Source organism: Nilaparvata lugens, chromosome X (genome assembly GCF_014356525.2).
Source record: "Nilaparvata lugens isolate BPH chromosome X, ASM1435652v1, whole genome shotgun sequence".
NCBI lineage: Eukaryota > Metazoa > Arthropoda > Insecta > Hemiptera > Delphacidae > Nilaparvata > Nilaparvata lugens.
Genome location: NC_052518.1, coordinates 86,094,059 through 86,111,172, shown reverse-complemented (window position 1 = coordinate 86,111,172; position 17,114 = coordinate 86,094,059). Strand labels below are relative to the sequence as shown.

Below are 17,114 nucleotides of genomic sequence, written 5' to 3'. Positions count from 1 at the left end.
TGTATCAATCTTGATGTATAAGTTTTCTCTGATTCATGATAAAATGATGATATGACAAAATCGACATACACTATTGAAAGTAATGTAGTCATAAAAGACTGAAAACATTGTTGAAATGAGATGTAAAGGCTGAATAACACTATTTCACTATAAAAAAATGTCATGACAAAACCAAGAGATCTGTAGAAAAGAGTGTAATTTATACAATCAACCTTAAAGAATAACACTTTGTGTTATACATTGAGAAGAGTCTGCTGTCAACTACTGGTTGTCTTATTGATTTATAGCTTGCTCTAGTGGATAAATTAATGAATGAATCATAAAAAGTATTATTCTGATGTTGTGACAAGTTTGTTGGAGTTTTACTCGTACAGAGTTGTGGATTGGAGGTTGAATCAAGATATAGCTATTGGGCCGTATTTATAAAAATGAAGGATATCCTTTCAAGTAAAGGGAGTCCCATAAGTCAGGACGTCAGGAGTCATGACCAAGAGCAATCATCACAGATGAGTGGTTATGGAGTTTCAGTCATGCTTGAGAGATTTCTCTGAGTTTAATTGAACAATCCAGCTTATAAATGATCAATTTATATCAATAGAAATTCTATTTCATTTGAATTTCACCTAATTCTATTTAGAAACCTTAACAGTCAGTCTGTAGGAAAAGGTTGAAGAGGTCAAGTATTGTGGGATCAATGAAAAAATTAACATCTTTCTTGTCTCTAATTTAATTAGAATCAAATTATAACTAACATCCGTTACAATTAAATTAGACACGTTTCCATGGGCGACTGAGTATTTTTTAATTAGTCACCCAGGTAAAAGATTTGCATTCCAATTGAAGTTATCGAAGTGGGTGATTGAATATCCACAAAATTATGTGAACAGTGCTCCAAAGCAATATCAAATAATTTTCCATATAGTACAGACATTATTATAACATATTTTGAATATTATTCGAAATGCTACATCAAATACAAAACAAAGAATACTTGCCTCAAGTCAGAATCGAATTGTATTATTGTAGAAAATTTATAGACACGTGTTGGTACATCTTTTTGCAATGAAGGGGCAGAATAATTGAATATACTATCCAAACGATTTTTGGTACATGACAAGAGAAAAATGTTTACAGTCAAGTTAGTAGAAGGATTCGCTGCTACTGGATGTACTTACTACACGTGGAACATTTTAGAGTTGCTCCAAACTATCTAGCATAAAACCCCACAAAGCCCATTCACCAAAGATTATGATCAGAACCCTAAATTAAGATCCATCTGAAGCTTAGACGTTTGCTAGAAGGATGTTTTGCGACCCCATCAAAAGAAGTATTTCTTTTCACTAGAGTTTCAACAACTTAAAAACTGAAACTAGTTTCTCTATTTTTTAATGAATATGGTATATGAAAATGTATATGAAATTAATATGGTTGTTACGATTTCAAGTCCTTGTATTCGATGGATAGCTGGAGTTTCCCATACGACTTGTCTAACCTCAAGTATATCCTAATCATTTTATGGCTTCCAAATAGCTACAAACTAAGCTAATACTTCAACTGAGAGATACAGAGATAATATAGAACATAATAAATTGAAGCAACTAAGAGCAAGTAATCAGCATACCCGTCATGGGTCTACAATCACTGCAACGGTTATTGGTCCGATTCCCTTTTCATTTGGCATTTATTTTGTCACCCCCCACCTTACTCACAAGTAATAAAGACCTCCAGTGAGATTCACTTTAAATTGTCAGCATCTGTTAAATGGCAAATACGTATGTTATTTATAAGGAATGCTTTAAAACTATGAATCTCACCACAGATATAATATTATGTAATAGCTACATACATGTAATCACTACATATCATACATGTAATAGACATCCTCATAGATATATCATAGATGTAATGAACAAAAAAATCAATAAGTACTTGACCTCTAGAATACATTTTTTTTGTTGTAGAAGTCTTTCAAATCATTCAAGGTTAGATTCAAATTCTATGTTGAATTTCTTACAGCACTCAGTAAACTTCTAAAAGAAGCATTATTTCTTCCAAAGAGCTGGTAAAAGCACTAAATGATGAATGGTAAAGTGTATTCTATTACAATGGTAAGTGTATATCTATAAATGTACTATTACATTATGGTAATGGAAAGTGAAAAGAAATTCTTGTCCATGTGAGTAGATGATGGGAAAAAAGCAATATTAATAGATTCAAGTATACTATAATTACATACTAGATTTGAACTAGACAAGCCAGTGCGGAGAAATCATTGGTACACATTTCACGTGCGTGTGTTGAGTGTGTGTATGTGCTGACGTCTGTGTGTGTGTGTGTGTGTGTGTGTGGTGTGTGTGTGTGTGTATGCGTTGGTTAGTCGGGAGGTGTGGCTGGCCAAGTAAGTAGTCTGCCTTAACAACGACCTTGCCTCGTCTACCTTTCATTCAAGTAACTGTAAAAAGATAAAAGTTTGGCTACCTTTGCCTCTAAACAGCGATAAGCTCTTGGAGAGATGCAACTTTTCACAATTTGCTAATCTCAAACAATACAACGTTTTAACAAATGCTTAGAGCATAGCTTTTGTTTGCCATGGGGGAATGCCATGGGGGAATGAGGGATAGCGCCAGCTAAGGCAATAACTGACAGCTCATGTTCATTCAGCTCATAGTAATGTGCATGACGGCTAAATTGTCTTCACAAATCGATTCATAAAACATTTCATTTCCGTCACATTATTCTTCAAAATGTTAATATGAGAAATGTATAGGTACTTTTTCTGTTAAATAGTTTTTTTACACCAAGTTTTCAAAAGTTTCGAATAAGTTTTTTAAAATAAATAATGTAACCCGTAGAACTTGATGCAAATGAAAATAGATTCGAATGATACGTTACAAACCTCAGAATCATTCGATAACAGTTCATTTATATTACTCTAAATATTATAAATAACATACCAAATAGTTTCACCATTCACAAAGTCACTAAGGGCCGGTTTCCGAGCTCGGGATTTAGCTAAGTTCTAGACTTTAACTGGCTTTAAACTCTGGAGTCAGAAAATTGGCTTTCCGAGTCAGAGCGTTAACGTAGTTGAGGACTTAAATAGACTCTGGAGTTTAGAGATCATGTTAGACCCTGGAGTTTATAATTTCGCTTTCTGAGTGAAGGGCTTATAAGTCCAGCACGTGAATTACATTCTCGCCTCTTTCCGAGTCAAGGATTTGAAACAGCGTGATTTTAAACCCTCGACTGGGGTAGGGTTTAAATTCAATTCTAGACTTAACTGAGCAAACACAATTCAGTTATTGTTTTGGAGTAGATAAAAAGCCAAATGGAATACCTAAATTATTTTTTTGTTAGTCAATCTAAATTCATAATTTATAGTTTGCAAGTTCATTTTGGAATATAATTGTATCAGAATTATGCGTAAAAAAGTAACCTCATTTTGACATAACCTAAAAATGTTCAAGCAAAATAATACAAGGATTGCCTTGGAATTTACATTCCAATCTGAATATTATTCATCAATGTCATATTCAACATATTAATAATAACAATAATTAATTATCACTCCAGTTTTTTCAAAACAAATACGATTTCAAACTAAATAGCCTAATGAATTTTTATTCCAAGATCACTGGTTAGGATCAATGATCAATAACAGCATAACGTAAAATGAAATGTTTATTCATTCACCTTTCAAAGGTTTTGCTTTGAATAGGCCTAAAATGAAATCGAAACGTATTTTTGCAAAATAGTTTGGAGAGCATGCTCATTTGAATTGTCCCGCTGCAATCAGCTGTTTCGTTTTGCTATAATGCCAACAATACAACAGCAAAATATTGTGAATTTCCCTCATGTCTACTGCGTTAAAGTCCTGGACCTAAATAAGTCGAGAACTTGATAGACTCCGGAGTTTAGAAGATAAAATCGTGACTCAGAAAGTCAATTTAGACCCTAGAGCTTATTTGAGTACTGGACTCTGTAAGTCCAGAGCTTATTTGAGTACTGGACTCTGTAAGTCCAGAGCTTATTTGAGTACTGGACTCTGTAAGTCCAGAACTTATAGATCCCGAGCTCAGAAACCGGCCCTTAAGACTTTAAACTGCTGGAGTCAGAGAATTGGCTTTTCGAAACGGGGCGTAGTCGTAGTCCAAATTTAAATTAAGTTTCGAAAAAATAGAAAATTGAACAAAAAGTAAAATGAAGAGAAAATAATGTAAAGTTTCAGCTATTTTGAATTATTTAGGTTTGTTCCATTTCGTCAACAAAAAACGTTTCCAATTATAGAAAAAAGAGAACAAAGATTTTTATAAAAACTGCGACTAAGCCCCGTTTTGGAAAGCCAATTTTCTGACTCCAGCTGTTTAAAGGCTATTTTAGCAAAATCCCGAGCGCGGAAACTGGCCCTAAATATGTCCCATCTAATGTAAAAAACTGGATAATTGATACATACAAGTTCAATAAGACTACATTATTCATCTGATTCACAATTTTCTAGATACATTTTTGTTAGGCTAGGGTTTACTGAACTTGAATGAACTATATCCTCGAGTACTAAAAAACGTTTGGTTTCTCTTTTTACAATATTGATACTCCTACTGGCTGTCAAGTTTTACTTTTGCCAGTAGTAATGCACAATAAACTTTATCAAGTGTAGGAAGATTGAGATGTTCAAACAATAAATGTTTTATTTAGAATGTTAAATGTTTTACTCAAAAATTTTAATAAATATGTTTAATTTTTGGTTCTATGAAGTATTTTAAGAATTTGTATTTTTTAGTTTTATTCACATTATATATAGTTTTTGTATTATTTTTTCTGTGTGGGAATTAATATTTGATTTGATTTAATTATACAGCAGTATTCAATGGAAATATCATTAACATGAAGAAGGTCCTGAAACTCTGCTTTCCAGAAGTCTTTGTAAATTATAAATATTTTAAACCTATATCATAGACTGAATAAACAGGCTTAAATCTGTATCTATATTATATACGGCAGGATAATGTAACACAAGGATGATATATAGCTTGGTATATATAGATGGTCTATACACTATTCTTGAATGTATCACTATTAGACTAGTTAGACGTTTTTCACTGAGGTTAGATTGGTTTTTTTAAAAATCAAAGAAATCATGGTTGGAAAAGTATCCTTTCTCTAAAATATACATTTCTCATAAATTTTTGAATTACTAGTATTCTGAATAATTCCAATAGTTTGGAAAATAATGAAAAAGCTTATTCACGTATTAAACTATTGAGTTAAATTCAAAATAAATTCAATAAAATTGATTTTTGAATAGCTTTTGAACTATTACCACAGCCTACATAATCCGTATCCAATTTTATTATGTAATACTTACAGTTCTATAAAAATGTTCTTATCAATTCAGAAAATTATAATTATGAAGAAAATATAACAGTCTGATTGAGAGAAATTTGATAAAAAATAATGACCGCAACCTGGAAGTTGCTGATTTATGATAACCGCTAGTTATTGTTTGATTTATTTTTGTCGCTTCGGCTTCAGTTGACTGATGGTTATCGCAATTGCATACATTTTTTCATACGTTAATTATTATCACATTTGAAAAAAAACCTGTCCCTATTTGTACACAAGCCATGATTATGATTGCAATCCGAGTGTTTGCTTGGCAATAAATCTTCTAATTAGTCAAAATCATCAGCAATGATCCAGGAAGAGGTGATGATAGTGAGATTGCTATAGGCTAATAACTAATTGCGCTATTTCCTGCTCTAAATATAAGGCACGCAAAACTTCAATAGGCGCCACTTTGGAAATAAAAAATTTAATTATTTAGCAACAAATCCGTTTTCCGATTGCAACCATAGGCTATAAATAGAACCTACAAAAAAAAAATAGGCAATCAAAGATAATCTATAATTCAGTATTATTCATGTACTTATTAAAAAATGACTTTATGTACTTCATTTTATAAGAGGAAAAGCTATTTGTTTTAGTCGGTTTCCCTGGGAAATCAGCTCACAGCTTTGTATGTGTTAAGAAGGAGCAATTCCTTTAGAATAATCTGATCTGCTACCATTCGAATTCGGTTCAAACTTGATTCCAATAGTTATAATCACCTTGACATGATAGCTTAACTATTAAATGAGTGAATACGATTGATTCATAGGATCATTATGAAAACATGTTTTCATAACATAAAAACATGGTCATTATGAAAACATGTTTTCCATCGGTCCCACAAGAAGCTTATTCATTAAGTTCAGTCAGAGAGAAAAGAAAGCATAAGCTTATGCTAAGAACGAAGTTGAGAGTTAATTTATATCATAAATATAAAAATTATGGCTGTTCAAATAATACCATATTGCACGTATCATTTCATTTTTATCATGTAAAATAATGTATTATTAATGAACAGGATCTGGGGCATACATACCTCGATTTTTATTATACAACACTACAGTATATTAATAAAATATATAAGATTGGAAAACTTTATCGCTAGGGGAAATTCCGCAATATCTAAGATGATATAATTCAGTAATAAATGGTGAAGTTTATTCTTCAATAAACCAATAAAACTCCTCCTGCATCCAGTAAGGAATCTCAGTTTCATAACAGCCGTGATGAAGTTGCTCATTCCAAAAAAGTCAATCAGAATCATCGATTTGATTTGTTTAAATCAGGTGATCTGGTATCAGGTGATGAATAGGATGCGGGAACGGAGCTGGAGCAGTAGGGCTGTCTCATTCATGAATCATGAAAGCGTATCGCCTATTATGTTACACATTGAAACAGCATTCGCCTTTTCAAGCATTCAGGCAGAGAGCCGTTTGATTAGTTAACAGCAGTCTATTGAATTACAATCGCCTGATTTCAATAAGTATGGTAAGACTAGAAGCGTAACCAAAACTACCGACTTCGTGGAAATTATTGAAGTAACTAATAGGCATAGTGAAGTGCGATTTTCATTCACACTTCATTCGAATCAATTGGAAAATTAGAGCTAGAGAGGCACTGACGACACTAATTGTTTAAATGGAACGCTTTGACTATTGTAACTGAATGCACTCTTGTGATTTTTTCCCTCATGACACATTGCCTGGGCTATAAGAAAACGCACATACTAGAACATTTCTTGCTTGCAGTTCATGCAATCATACAGTTCAAGAGTTGTAAGATCTTACGACTCCAGAGTAGAATGTAGAACTATTTTATTGGGATGGTTAGAAGATATTTAGTTAGGATAAGTTAAGTAATACAAGTAAAATCTCTTCTCTATAGATCTGGGCAAGATTCATGTCCAGTAGAATTATGTGCATACTCCGCTTCATGCAATAGTTTCATGTCGTTAAGACTGACATCTTCAATAATTGTAGTACATAGTAGCTTATTTGAAGATATGATATGAGAGCTTATTAATAACTTATGAGTATTGTGAAAAATAATATCAGTTTGACGTCTGAAGAAACTCACTCATCCTTCATACATCAATTAGCACTATAATTGAGCAGACCCAAACGCTACTTATAAAAATAGTACCGACCAGACACTGACAATCGGACTTTAATTGATTATACAGCTCATCGGAAGTGCTTTTACAGTTATCATTTCTCTCGTAATTAACTTTCAGACCGTCCAAATATATTAACTCAAGAACTAATCATAGATATATTTCTAGTGGATATCTATGGTAACAGAGGTGTAGAATCGGAAGAAAAGATGAAGTAGCGTGGAGTTAAAAAAACCTCTAGAATGTTCTCCACTTCTATGATGAATTATATGCAGTACTAAAGAAACTAAGTTCTCATAAATCCACAATTTTTGTATCATCAGGAGTATGACTACCTAAGAAACTCACTGAAATATCTTATTCACTCAAACACAGAGCATAGAAGTAACAGTAGCTGCTCTATCATTTTTCTCCTTTCATGGATATGAAAAACTCTGTTTCTGTATTCATGTTCAGTGATTCTTCAGACTCGACTGATGTTGATTGAACGAGATGGAGTTCGTCAATAACTCAGCCGTACACCTCGGCAGTTGATATCTTGATATAGGCAATTCAAAGAGTTATATTGTACAATTCGATTAAACCCATTCCAGGAGTAAATCTCCAATGCAAGTCCGGTTGGAATGGAGAGAGTTGAGATGCTCAGTTACTCGCCAAGAAAATTTAAAACTGTAATCAGTGTAGTCATTGGATTGTGGTAGGAAATTATTCGATTGAAGTAAACCTGTATTTCAATACCTGAATGTTTGTAAACCTGACCACTGAACTAAACAGAAACTCAGGATAGAAACTATTAAATATTTGAACATTCTCATGCTAAAAATTGAAGATGTTCTTATTACGTTTATAAACCTGGAAACATTTAATTTCCCACGAGAATGAGATGAGGATAATTGATACAGACTTTACAAGCAAAGAAGTAACCAGTTACGAAACTTTTTCAAAAGTCCCTCTTTCAGTTTCTTTATCAACATTCAGTTCAGAATCCGACAAACTTGTTGATAAGTAATGTGAGCGGGAATTATACGCTGTCGCAACACGTTATCAGTGGTCAACACAGCCACAAACAAATGAATCTGGATAGTTGGATTTCTATTTGGCCAGCATTCAATAACTATCAATTAAGTAACCGTTCTCAAAGACTCAACTGCAACATGATTATTATCTGTTTTGTTTCCAATTGAAACAAGCTCATTACCGTACCATTGAAATCCTCATGATTTGCTACCATCTGCAACTTCGTAGCTTTTAATATTATTTCTTCAAGAAGGATCACCGCAAATCGTCTGTTAATCTGCCTGAACTACCTATTGTAGGAAGAGAAATCATTTTGGAAAGTGTACAATGCAAGAATTTCTTTTTCTTGATTTATGTGTGCTGAAAATGATAATTTCGAAGAAGGAGCTCATGTTGTATGCATTTTCCTTCAAGCATTGCTTTTTTTACAAATTTATTAATAATTATAAATTCATGATATTTTGTTCAGAGTGGATTATCCAAATACTTTTCGTAAGAATAGATTTGAAAGAAGGGAATGATGCAAATATATTCATTTCTTGACTATATTTAGGTAAGCAAATCAAAATAAAAGAAAACAAAAAACAAATGTGGAAGGTTTCCAGATTGTATTGATGAGTTTAACTATTAGTTTTTTCCTACTACATACTAGTGTATGTGCTTTATATGGTATGTTTCGAACTTTCTCATGTTGTGTGGTTTGGTTTTTCAAATCTTTTTTATACTAAATCATGTTCTCAAATTACATTTTTCGGATTTCAATAAGTAAATAAAACAGCGTATACCTCAGTATATCCTCAGCGTATACCTCTTCCTTCTTATCTCAAGTAATATGGAAAAATATGACGAATATTTGAACGGCGAAAAGAGTTATAAATTATGGAATAAGAAACCCTGACGAATCCAGCTGGAATCTGTATTTATTTTCTATTCACATAGTATTACAAAGAAGGATTTCCAATTCCACATTAGTTCATGGAACTCAAAACCACGTTTTCTTTTTTATTTTTTTGATTAATAGCATTTCACTGTGTGAATCAGATTTTCGTCTTTGTACGGAGCACGTTATCATATTTCCAGAGGGATGGAAAAAGGAAATTTTTATTGTACCTGATATGAGGGGATTATTTTTTTTGTTCTGTTGAGCTACCCTTTACTCCCACCAACAAGCAAAAAGAGATATAAACTTCTCACATTATGAGAAGATGACTTTGGACTAGACAATTTTCTATTCTTATGTTCAAGATTCCTATACTAAAAGTTGATAAATCTAGTTGAGATAAGTGAGTATTACCAAGACACAATTTCAAGAAGAACGAAACTAATCTCATTTCATTAAATTAGAAATTTTCTAATCTATAGCAGTAAATTAATTTAAAAATTCGGAAAGGAACATCCAGTTGGGCTCACTGATTGCTTTGAGTAATTCCTTTGTGATTAATAATGATTCATTTGGTCAGTCAAACAACAAATATTGTTGGAAGACAGTGTACCTAATTGGTTTGAAATTACATAATACACTAACATTGTTCGTTACAGAATCTTGCAACTTGAATTTATTCAATCCTCAAGACTTCTAGGCAGTAGGCTAGGTGATACATTAAAAAGTACTGTTCTTGATTTTTTGCATATGATTGCTACACAAGTTCAAGTCTGTAACTTGTAAGTGAATAATGAGTGATGATAAAGTACATTTCAGGCAGAATTAGAATCAAAATAATAAGAAGTGCAGATAAATAAAAACGACCTCATTTTCAAATACATTTTGATCTTCTAAATTCTGAGTTATCAAACATAGTTTCATAATCAAATCTAGTGCTTCTAAATCATAGGAAGTCTTTTCCTATTTGCTTTTTTTGTGTTGCTTATGTTCATCAAACCTTCTAAGTCGACCTACGCAAAGTGATATTAACACTACATTATAAAAACAAACTGAAGATTGGCTCTATTAAACATAAATAATACTCAAACATGAGAAAAACTGTGAAACCTCGCCTCGCCACAAAATCATTGATCTATTCAGTTTGTGTGCTTTTATCTCTGTTACAGTCTTTTGACAAACAACGTAATAAGTTTATCGTGCTGGCGATATGAATCGGTTGGCTTATCGAGTTTAAACAGTATAAATGTGGAACACCCTCTAAGCTCGTCAAGTTCACCAAATCTAACTTGATTCAGATTGTATTTGCTCACGTAGCAATGCAATTACATTGTTTCGTTTGACGTTTACTGCCTACTTCTGACATTTGTGGAAGGTAAGCGACGGTATGTACATTGTAGAGCTGTCTAATCTTTTGTATGACACACACAAATATGTTTCATCTTCGTTCTCTCCACTGAAAAACGTAATAAGCCTTATGTTTGGGAACCACAGAAGATGAAATTATTAAATAATTAATATTTTAAAAACTTTTGTCCAAATGTTCTTTTGTTTGATGAGTGACTGCTATTTCGGTTTTATATACGAGTATATATATATATATATATATATATATTATATATATATATATATATATATATAAGAATTATAGTAATTATGGTTATTGCTGGAGTATTATAGTAAAAACACACCACTTCTATGGGCTTCTTTATTAAAATTAATACATAAATATAAATATTTTAAATGAGAAGGGTACTTCATGTTTATATATTGTATTTATTAATTAATTTGTCGTGTTTCGGATGGACACGTTAAGCCGTCGGTCCCAGCTGCGTAGAAAGCAGTCGTTAGGTCATGTCAGAGGCCCTGAAATTGATCAGTTGCGACCTGAAAAACTCTGGCACCAGACCTGAGCCAGCCAGGTCACACGATATTATTATTATTATTTTTATTAATTATTATAGTACTATAGTACTTTCCTAGATTGATGATAAGTTTTCAAATTTTGACAAGCAATTTTTAAATACTCTTGATTTATGAATTACGTAATAACAGCACGTCATTCATTGACGTGAGTGGAATACGCTTTCAGCTGTCTAAGCACTTGATTACTAGATCAACATTCTCAAAATCTTCATCTATTTCAATTGCGGCAGTGGATCTTCATTGATAGGGTGAGGTTGTCAGTTACTCAACAGCAATCAGTGAAGGTTGCAGATGATTTCCACAGAACAATTAGAATGGATCCCCATCCACTTCAAAATGGAAATAAACAGTTAAACTCCTCCCCAGAATGAATTTATTAAGAATCAAGATTAAAACTTTATGCTGAAAGCGTGGTGAATTTCAAATTTGAAAATTTTAATTACTGGTTCATTGAAATTGTTTTCGAGTGTCAGGATTTATTGGCTATATACAGAGTGAGTCATATGTAAAAATGAAAATCAAAAATTTGTCTATTTCTGGATGTATTAGGTACATGACCTGGAAGATTATAAATTCATCCAATCTGAATGAAAAACGTCGACAATTTCAGAATAATTTGATGGAAGTAGTTCCATCACATTAGTGCGATTCCTAAAACCCTTAAAGGAATGTAGTTTTTTTTTGTTTGACAGGTTTTTTTTGCTTCAGAGAACACTACTAGAGTGTTATGTTAGATAAGATTTATGAGCCTGCTTCCGAACTCTATCAACCCTCTATTATAGTGAGATTCGCTTTAAACTGTAAGCATTGGTTGTATGAGAAGTATTAATGTTATTAGAAATCACAGGCAAACACCTCGAAAACAAGATTGCCGCCAAAATGTTCAGGGTAAGTTATATCGCTTGTATTTTGATAGCCGTTCAAGATATTTCGCCGTTATTTGCACGGAAATATTCGGATTATATTCCTCTACAATTATTTTTATATAAAGGTTTACTCTAAATCGAATATTTTATTAGTTATAACCTTCCAAAACTCTTAACAAACAGTTTCTCTCCATTTTTTCAACTTCCTTCGTATTATAACTTTTTTTGTGGGAGAGTTACAGAAAAATGTTGAATCTATTGAATTGAGATCATTCTCTTAGATTCAAAATGATTATATTATCACGCGCTGTACGTCGATAATTGTGTTCTCCAGCACCCTCCAAAGAAAAACTTGGATTATTTTTGGTGCATCCTCCATACGAATGAGGTAACAAACTAGAACTATAAAATCGATTTTTTAAGATTACTTCATGATAAAGACTTTCAAATGGTCTCAATCGCTTCGTTACTGCAAACCGAATAAAAATATGAAAACAGCGAGAATATTCGTCATCGTTGAAAAGTTCAAGATGACGGCCATTATTGGCAGAATTTGTTTTATCGATTGCTATTCAGTTATAGTTAGACATTTAGTAGATCGATTCAACTATCAAAATGATTAAATTACCCGGAGTATAATATTCGAGAGATTCATCTCATTTTAAGTACTCTTTTCATGATTAATATAACTCCAAAAACTTAAAACACACAATTTTCGGGGACAAACTTTCTACCCTGTAAATGTATTTGCATTGCACATTAACATTATTGATTAAGACAGTGTTATAGAATATTTCCGAAGCTTCAAAATTTTTAATAAATAATTTTACGATTGAAAATTTTCCACACACAAATAGGGCTATATAATATGAGAGAAATGTTGTCAAAATGCAATTTTATTATGACGAATCGATTTCTTTGTAACTCTTGTATCACAACTGATATGAAATTGTCTTATAGATTCTCTTTTATAGATGTTATGACCTCTCATGCTAATCTGATAGCTATGAATCTGTAGTTGAATGAAAAGTAAATTGACAAAACATTCCTCAACTTACTGTTTCTCTATTGAAAGAATTCAGCTGATGACCAAATAATGATGTAATAAAAAACTAGGAGTATTGTTCACTATACAAGTGACAGGTCACGAAGTTTTATTGTCTGATTATCCATATTGATTTTTGAATAGCAATATTATGTTCTTTATTGAGTAAAAAATTCGTCATATGTTTGAGAATATTATGAAGGTGGAAAATAGTTGAACTTAAAATAGCATTGCAGATATGGTTGGGATAGTAGAAAAAAAATTATATTCACATTTACGTTCGAAATATTCTATTAAGCTATCTTGTAAGTGATGTTAGAATGATATAGAACGTTCCTCTTTTTGCGATTCATATTAAATATTGAATTTGATGAAATGATAATTATATTTGCAAATGATTCTCAATCATTATTTCCCCATTTGATTGAAGTATATTGATTCATCTCTTATCGATGGGAAAAATCATGTAACTATTTGAGATTGTATTTCTACAAACTCAATGATTATCCACCTTGAGCATTCCAATGAATTGAAAGAAAGGATCTGGTACAGATGGAAAGTGAGATAATATACCGGTATATATTCCATGATACCGGTACCTATGGAAAATTGATACTAGAAATTTTGAGTCTTATAAAGCATTGGAGATAGACTAAACTTGAATTTCTATCTCTCGTTCTCAGGATGCATTATAAAATTCAGCAGATGCGAAAAATTTCCAGTAAAATAATATTATTAATCCATGGTCGATTTCAGGACAGCAGGGAGCGCCCTGGTAAAAAATGATAATTTTGTAGAAAAATCTATGTCCTGGAGGGAGTTAAAAATTGTTTATTTTTTCAATAAGAATTATGAAATCTCAGAGCTACTAAACATGCTGTCATAGAAGTATTGAGTAGCACCATTCCTATCTCATGGTCTTATCAATCATAACTATATTATGGAATTTCAAATGATATAGAACATACACAATCCACTACAAATGTATAAGACACATCAAAGGCTCTTTTGAACTGTAAGTTTCAAAAACAATTTGAATGACATTGATCAAGCTGAAGTTTTATTGTAGAAAACAACTCGGTACTCAATTCATTAATACTAATTGTTTCAAAAATCAGACTCAAAAAAGTAAACAGGGATCCTTTAAAAAATTAAATTTGAATTGTAAGCTGCTTGAGAGGGTAACGTTTCAAGAGGAAAAATTTTGAGGAATTATCTTAAACAAAATGTTCGTGTTGAGATGTTACATTGCACTTGAATTTATAATTCAATCATGTAAAATTAACATTATAATTGATTTACTGTAAACCTCATACAGTAGGTGTTCCAGGGGATAAAGTTATTATATTCCAACATTTGTAAGTACATTTTCATAGCAGAGTACTAAATTCTACTTGGTTATTTCATAGCAATTTATGTTTCTAAGAAGGATGAAGTGTTCGCGAGAGCATGATCTCCAAAAAAATTAAAAAGCAAAAAGAGTTTTGAAAAAGTTAGTGACGAGTTGAAAAGCACGTGTTGAGAGCAAGATCTCCAAATAAATTAAAAGCGAAAAAGTGAATAACGGGTTTATAAACAAGTAAAATATTATTAGGTCAGTCTGCCGCTGGATGAGGCATACCTGAACACGAAAACATCAACTTATTAATCAGACAACATGCTTCAGATGGGAATAGGTTGACTCCTTTACCTGAGAATAGAAGAGCGAAAACCGTGAGAATAGTTTTCATCTGTCGGAATGAGGGTAGCGTGTTACACTGACGAGACATGTGGTCCTTCAGTCCGACCAATCTAGTAAACACCTTGACGCACAAGTTGGAACTGAACTAGTCACAACTCAGAAGTCTGAAACTGAGAGCTAAGCGAGTACAACAGGTTGGATCTGTGATATGGAAGGGGGAGGGAGAGTGAGATTGTGCGCGCGACGGATTATTTTGAAGCGGGAATACCAGAACCTGCTCTCTGGCGGCGAACTACTCCACCAAAATATCACGCCACGACGATCTGTCTCTCTCACACAAATTACTTGTGTCTCACTCTCCTACGTATTACACAATAGTAAGAGATGGCACAGATAATAGTAGTACTCTCCGTTCGCGTTCGTCTACCTGGCTTCTGTACAGTACTACAGTATTGCCATGCATTAGAGCAGTCACGCCAGAACCCAGGCACACGCTTGACGGCATCACACTCTTGGCATTGGGACACGTGTTTCCTTGGCGGTGCACTTCTGCTCCAACTATGCAACTAAAAGCATGAGCTCGCAGCGGTCGAGGGAGGGATACCTCTTGATAACACAACAGCATAGTTTCTTATGAGTGCATGAATAGTAAAGAAAGTAATAGTTGGTGATGTTGTTCGTTCATAATTGTCATGAAGGCTTCGCTCAATCTCTTTAGAGACCTCTTCAATGACAAACGGATGAAGAAGTCACAAGACTAAACCATTTGACTTCACTGACTGGGATTACAAAGAAAATGGTGGAAAGCCATTGGTTTTTCTGCTTCAAAATGACAACTTGAAGGAAACTTGTTTGAAGGCAACTTATTATATGTTTACTCGTTTCTTCTTTCCATTTTGATTTCTCATGATGATTGAAGAAATTTAATTTTCTCAAAATATATTATGGGATACATTATTCACATTTAAACCTCCAAGATGTAGTCAACTATCACAGATATTTTGGAAAACCCCCAATCCTGTTTCAACACTTCATTACAGTTGTGTTGTATGTGATGTTGTGGTACTTTTCCATAATGAAAACTCAAATTGGATTTGACAATCACTTCTATTATTATATAAATACAGAACCTGGTTTCGTGGCTTCACCAGCCACTTCTTCAATGTAGCGTCATCATCAATGTACATCTTCAGCTGTAAGCAAACAGCTGTAAGCTGGTGTTTTTTACAGCTGAATATGTACATTGATGATGATATTATAAAGTACTATATGATAGTAAAAGTGGTTGACAATATTTCAATTTGTGTCTTCACCTATGTTTTCATCTTCATTATGAAGATGAATCCATTTAATATCCTCACACTTATAGATGCTGAAATATGTTTGTGGTTTTTCCAAAAGGATTTGTGATAGTTGACTACATCTTCGCGTTTTCATTATGACTGCAAATATTATCCCAGCATCAAAGGTACATCTCGCCAGACACTTTGTCAGAAATTATTCATCTAGTGTTCAACAAAGCAAAATGGTTTTGGCACTAATTTTGGCACTAAAAATGATTTCGAGATGGTAACCTTTTTTAAATGAATGATAACGAGATGGCGCTGGATTTGTAATGATCATCCAATTTTTATCTACTAATTTTATTAACTATGTTTGTAATTGTCAATAAAACAGGCTATTATCATTCATGAGGGTTGAGTTTTTTCGTTTCCGTTTTTAGACTGACTAAAGCAGTGATTTCATTAATCTATATGATTTGCACTGTTAAGCACAAACAGTGTGAAGTTAGAAGAGTATTTGCCAGTGGTGTATCGAAGATGAACAGATCTGGATGCAGAATCAATAGTTCTATAGTTCATATGTTCGACCATCCAATGGGGAAAGATGAATGGAAATATTTTACAGTCAACAATCCATTGTCAGTAGCACAATATCCATGATACCATGAATGATGCCTCGAATCTGAAGTAGATGCCAAAACAGCACCTCTCTCACAGCCACAATCTGGACACACCGAATTTCCGCCGTACTCCTTCCTGTCTGGAAGTGAGCCGCACTCACTTGTGTGTCTGGATGCATTCAGCGGTCATAGAGAATGTTGACTAGTTTCGAAATTAAAAGTAACGAATATTAAATACAGTAACGGAAATAAGATAACAAGTATAGAAATTAAAAATAGCAAATAAAAAAAGTTG

General features: G+C 32.9%; 1 protein-coding gene across 1 annotated transcript in view; it reads right to left on the bottom strand.

The window, feature by feature from the left end:
• Window positions 1-15,480, bottom strand: part of LOC111053876 — an 81,804-nt gene extending 66,324 nt beyond the window's left edge. Inside the window, exon 1 of the mRNA XM_022340809.2 lies at window positions 14,926-15,480. Within this exon, the coding sequence (XP_022196501.2) occupies window positions 14,926-15,004 (79 nt within the window). The 5' untranslated portion in view covers window positions 15,005-15,480. The remainder of the gene's footprint in view (window positions 1-14,925) is intronic.
• Between the last annotated feature and the right edge of the window lie 1,634 nt (window positions 15,481-17,114).